At 36.2% G+C, this 5,852-nt stretch overlaps 2 protein-coding genes across 2 annotated transcripts; both read left to right on the forward strand.

The window, feature by feature from the left end:
- The first annotated feature begins 331 nt into the window (after nucleotides 1-331).
- Nucleotides 332-1,663, forward strand: LOC306881746 (chemokine XC receptor 1-like). The gene is made up of 2 exons (XM_079435992.1): nucleotides 332-348; nucleotides 526-1,663. The coding sequence occupies exon 2, from the start codon at nucleotides 526-528 to the stop codon at nucleotides 1,591-1,593; it is 1,068 nt and encodes a 355-aa protein (XP_079292118.1). The 5' UTR covers nucleotides 332-348; the 3' UTR covers nucleotides 1,594-1,663.
- Nucleotides 1,664-1,698: 35 nt separating this feature from the next.
- On the forward strand, nucleotides 1,699-4,547 carry LOC306881747 (chemokine XC receptor 1-like). Its single transcript, XM_079435993.1, has 2 exons — nucleotides 1,699-2,106; nucleotides 2,799-4,547. Exon 2 carries the CDS (start codon nucleotides 2,807-2,809, stop codon nucleotides 3,839-3,841), a length of 1,035 nt encoding a protein of 344 aa, XP_079292119.1. The 5' UTR covers nucleotides 1,699-2,106; nucleotides 2,799-2,806; the 3' UTR covers nucleotides 3,842-4,547.
- The last annotated feature ends 1,305 nt before the right edge of the window (nucleotides 4,548-5,852 follow it).

Consider the following 5,852-nt stretch of genomic DNA (forward strand, 5'->3'; position numbering starts at 1 on the left):
ACTCATACCTCAAGCAGAATTTTTAAAATTCATATTTTATTGAAATGGAAAATGAAGCAATGTAATTGTATTTCCCCCCGAATATTTATTGACAATCATTAAGGAAATGGAATTGCTAAAAATCAGTCAAATAAATACATAAATATAAACATAAAGGCAACTGGCCAAAAGGTTTTTAAACTTCTCAGAAAACACATGCTGCAGTGCCAAGCCACATAAGGTTTATTCATTGTGAAACTGCATGCATTAGCAAAAGGAAATGACAACACCAACAGAAGTGTGATTTCTATTGTCACTTTGACTATTTTCCTTAACCAGTTATACAACCCGGTCAACCAAGACCTTGAGGTAAGCATTTCATGTTCTATCATTCTTGCTATACAATACTCTATTGTACTCTATATACCGTACTGAAGATGCATGGATTTATGACTGTGGAAGTTTGCTTTGAAATTTTCTACATCATGCAAATATGCGAAATTGCATTAGAAAGTGCTGTAAAATGCTCATTTGTTTTTATGCTAGATGCATTTCAACTCAAGCAGCAGCTATGAGAATGAGAATGACTCATACTTTGGTGAAGATGGGTTAATCTCAATGTGTGAGGGTGATGACTATAGTAAGACCACCGGCGTGTGCTACGCCACGATCTTCTGCCTCAGTATCCTTGGAAATGGCTTCCTCGTGTTTGCACTCACCTGCTACGAAGACCTGAAAAGGGCCACCAACCTTTTCATGTTCTGTTTGGCTCTTTTCGACCTTCTGTTCACACTGACGTTGCCTTTCTGGTGCGTGGAGCTTCTTCATCACTGGGTTTTTGGTGATGTTGCCTGTAAGATCATGACCGGGGCCTATTTTGTAGGCATCTACGGAAGCCTCATCCTTCTCACGGCCATGACCCTCGACCGTTTTGTTGTAGTTGTGGTCAGAAGTTACTGGCTAACACGGAGTCGGAGGCTCAAATGTTCAAAAGTTGCCTGCGTTGGTGCCTGGATCATAAGTTTGATTGCTTGTCTGAGAGATTCAATAGCCGCAAAGTCACAAAAACATATCGACACATACGCTTGTGAAAGCCCCAATACGCATGATGAAAAGGTTGGATATTACGCACAGCTCATTCTGCTGTTCCTCGTACCGTTTGCCATTATTGCTTTCTGTTACACCAAAATCATTTTGACCCTCATGTCAACATCGACCAGGCAGAAATACAGGACTGTGATTCTGGTGCTGTGCATTGTTATCGCTTTCTTCATATGCTGGGGGCCGTATCATATCATCATCGTGCTGATGTCCATCTATGACTTTGATCCCTGCAAACATTATCAGCTGCATGTTGCATTTATCGTCTGCAGGATTCTGGCATTTTCTCACTGCTGCATGAACCCGGCGCTGTATATTGTCAGAGGGAAGTACAGAACTCTCTTGTCAAGCTTATTGTTCTGCTCGCCTGAACTCAGGCAGTCGGGGCTCTTCAGAGGAGCCACGGATCCCAGCGACTCCAGGATTCATCCGTACACCAATGAAGGAGCTCGAGCAAATTGTGAAGTGCAACAAACAAACGTCACAGAGCTGAACACACTGAAAACACTGTAAACCTAATGAATTCATTTTTCCCTGAAAAATATTTTAGTAATGGAACGGTCAGTTAAAAATGTTTTTTTCTTGTTTCCCCTCTTAAAGTGATATCGAGGATGCTTTATATAACAAATATTTAGAACTGTAATACTGTATATATGTGTGTGTGTGTGTGTGTGTGCGCACGCCCGTGCATGTGCTTTGTGCATATGTATTATGTATTATATATATATATATATGTATATATATTCGAAGCTAAACTCCAGATTTGCTGATTATTTCTGCACGCTATCACTGTATTAGAAGTTTAAGAATAATTTATAGGCTACTGGAAAATGTTTTTTTCTATTTTGTTCAACGATTTACTTAAAGATGAATGTATCTGTTAAAGAAAATGTGTGAATGTGTAAATAAGTGGGCTGGACGTTCATGTGACTGAAGGAAGAAATGTATATAACGTGTGGATTTCTTCAGTGTATCTGTGAAAGACAATACTGATATTTTAAGGAACAAACCACCACAGAAACCAAGGTATTTCTTGTATTACATATTTATTTTGTTTGTGGGTATGCATGCATGCATTTCTGATTTTTGATCATTCAAAAAAACAAAAGTGTCATTATTTACAGTATTCTCTGAAAAGCACCATAGAATTTTGTCCATAAGAATCATATGTCATTCTCCAAATCATCTGAAGTCAAACGGAACCTTTATATAAGGAGAAAGTTCAGAAGATTTGGAATTTCATCATAGTGGTCAGATTATAGTGTTTTTCGTTTTTCATTATGAATAATAATTGTAGGGAAAAGAATTGTGTAAAAATTCTTTAAAATGTATAATTTAGTGTTACATAAACATTACATACAGTAAATTTTAAAAATTAATAAATACACTCTTAAAAACCAAGAACCTTTAATATCTATGGAACCTTTCCACGGCACAAAAGGTTCTTTATTGTGGAAAAAATGTTCTTTAGATTATTGTAATGTTCTTCACATTCCAAAAAATTATGGTTCTTTTAAGAACTGTTCACTGAATGTTTTTTTGGGAACCAAAAATGGTTCTTCTCTTGCAAAAGAACCTTTACTTTATTTACTTTTTTTTTTTTTTTACTTTTGAACTTTAGAAGTGGACTTGACTACTTGCTAACATTTTTATATGATTTTTCCAATATGATTTGTATGCATCATTTTTGACATTATTCAATCTGTGTCTTTCTATAGACGATATAATGCATGGAGAGACTTCGCACGAGGTTTTCAATATCAGCTATGATTATGATTACTTGAACTACACATTTGAGGAATATGATCCTTTGGTGATATTAGAGGAGGAGAATTTTTCATTTCGGATAATCAACGCCATTTTCTTCATGCTCATCATCTGCATCAGTCTACCCGGAAACAGCTTTTTGCTTTGGGTGGTCTTGAAGAAAGTGGGTTTGAGCAGCTCTGCTGATCGTTTACTCCTCCATCTGACAGTGTCCGACCTCATCTTCACCTTCGCATTGGTTCCCTGGACTGTCAATTATATTTGGGGATGGATTTTTGGAAATGTGGCCTGCAAGCTGTTCACCTGGTACACCTTTTTGGGCCTGTACAGCTACATGATGTTCCTCACAGTCATGACAGTCCATCGATACGTGGTGGTGGTGTATCCGGTGTTCGCTTCATCTGTAGGGAATCGTAGCGGAATTTACACGCACATTTTGTCTGCTGTAATGTGGTTGATCTCTGTGGGCTTCAGTCTGCCTGAAATGATCTTCTCTGGAAGTGTGGATGGACCTGATGGCGTATTTTGTGTTCCCAACTATAACTCAATGTTTGTGGAGTTGTTTGGATATTTCACTCAGATAATTCTCTTTTTCCTGCTGCCGTTCCTGGTTATTGTGTTCTGCCACACACGGATGGGTTTTGCCATCCTTCAGAGTCGCATCCGAAGCAGAAATCACGCTGTATGCATCATCCTAAGCATCGCCGTGGGATTCTTCATCTGCTGGGCGCCGTATAACATCTTCCTCTTCCTCTACTCCTTGAGGTCTCTGGGTGTTTTTGCATTGAGGGAAAGCGTTTTGGAGATCATCTACTGCATCACTCACATTCTAGCGTATTCCCACTGCTGTCTGAATCCGCTCGTCCACATCTTCGGAGGAAAGAAGTTCAGGAATTACCTGCCATGGAGCAGAGGTTTCCGTCGGCTCTCACAGAGGTTCAGCACGCAAACATTTAGCAACCCCAGCAGGCTCTCGGGCCAGTTTCCTCTCTGATCATGCCAAAGGTCATGATATCATTTTGTTGAAGCTCCAAAGCGAGTCACATGACGTTTACAGTGCAGATGATTGGCTTAAAAAATTTCCCAAGTTATTGAGATGAATAACAGATTGATAGCAGAACAAGCCAAAAAAACCAAGTTGAGACAAAAACAAAGCAAAAAAAAAAATTCAGGCGCCAAATTCTTAGAAATGCGATCTAAATGGCATTCATGTTGGTTTCATATATTAAAAAAAAGTTTAGTTAAGTGGTGTAACTATCAAGTAAAAAACAACAACATTTGCCTGAAAGCTGAATACTCGCACACCTTAATAATTATTTGCAAAAATATATTGAAAAAAGTTTTTGTGGTTATTCCATTGGACATTAAACAGATGGAATTAACCTTAAATGTCATAAAAAGTTAAAGTATCTATAAATATATTTATTCAATAAACAGCCATGAGGTTCTACAGTGTTTTATGGTTTTTCCTGTCACATGATAATGATTTTGTGAATGTTTATTTCTAAAAAAAAAAAAAAAAATTTTTTGAATATTTTCTGAAAGACAAAAAATGAATGGTTGCAAGTACCAAGTAAATAGTAACTGAATATTTTTCCATAAAACATGTCCAAATATCATCAGTAATATCAAAGTTTTTGGGGTTATTGTGTTTGACAGTCTGAATTATCTTTTAAAGTCAAAATAAACATATTGATTTAAAAAACATGAGACACAGCATTTTTATTATTATAAAAGATGTTATACCAAATGTCTATTTTTCGAGAATTTAAGAAATTACTTTGTTCATTTACTGGATAGTTTCAATTTTGCCTTTAAACATATTAAGCCATCAAACAATCAGATCACTTAGATTTAACTGGAAATGTGTACTGAAGTAGCCTAAATTGTCTGTATGAACATATTGAATGTGTTTTTTAAAAAGTGTTTTTACAAAAATGTCACATCATTGAATTACATGTAGGTTAGGTTAACTGTATGCATTACAGTTTTGTAATGCATTATTTGTGTGCTTGAGGTTTTTGTCTTTGGGGAAGTCTAGAGACGTTACTCGTCTGTAATGTAATTTCTGAAAGAGGAACAGAGACAAAAAAGCAGATGAAAAACCAAGTGTGACAGCAGAATGCTGAGAAGGAATTTTCCACTGCACAGTAAAGGAAATCAGAAATAAATGAGGAAATGTTGTTAGCAGGCCTCAGTCTTGGATGAAAATAAGCTTCAGGGTGGTAATTCCGTCAGTGTCCAGTAGGTGGCAATAGTGGTCAACAAGTAAGACATCTATGACATGGCATCTTCAAATATCATTTTTATTAAAGTGATTTTTTGTCCAAGACCATTTGGACTCACAAGACATTAGTTTAGTTTTTTTATGATATTTAATTTAGTAAAAATATTAGAAGAACTGGACAAAACGCAAAATAAAATCACCATAAAAATAATTGTTACTTGTGCAATAAGTCATATGATAGATTCTGTTCTGTTTTTCATACAGAGTTATTCTATATGCTATAACTGTATAAAATTGCTATAATTGTTTTCTGTTTGAAATAAGATTATTTTGCTTGATTCAAGCAACAACTCTTTTAATTTGGACTTGTTTTTCCTGAAAATAAGACAATAATGTTTACTTCCTTCTTGATTCAAGAATTTTTCGATATTTTTGGCTGGAAACAAGACAAAAAATCTAAGTAAGAAAAGCCTTTTTTGCAGTGAATTTTACATTCTAATGTGCAAGAAATAATGAAACATTTAGCAGAACTTTAGCTTCTTAATCTTGGTTAAAATTTTTGAAGTTAATGTTAGACAGATATTTTCATGTGTTTAAATGAAACGATAATTGGTGGACTCCTTGCAGTACTGCTGCGACCCCCTGCTGAAGACCCCCGGAATCATTTCAATTCTCAGTGGTAGTTTTGATTATCTGCCAGTAAACCGTCCAGCCCAGATGACCAGTAGATGATTGGCAGCTCTGATTCAGATACACTCTTAAAAAATAAAGCTTCCAA

Source organism: Barbus barbus (assembly GCF_936440315.1).
Source record: "Barbus barbus genome assembly, chromosome: 15".
Taxonomy (NCBI): Eukaryota; Metazoa; Chordata; class Actinopteri; order Cypriniformes; family Cyprinidae; genus Barbus; species Barbus barbus.

Bases quoted from the DNA above. Each gene is read 5' to 3' on its own strand.
- LOC306881747 (XM_079435993.1), top strand. From the start codon at position 2,807: ATGCATGGAGAGACTTCGCACGAGGTTTTCAATATCAGCTATGATTAT.
- LOC306881746 (XM_079435992.1), top strand. From the start codon at position 526: ATGCATTTCAACTCAAGCAGCAGCTATGAGAATGAGAATGACTCATAC.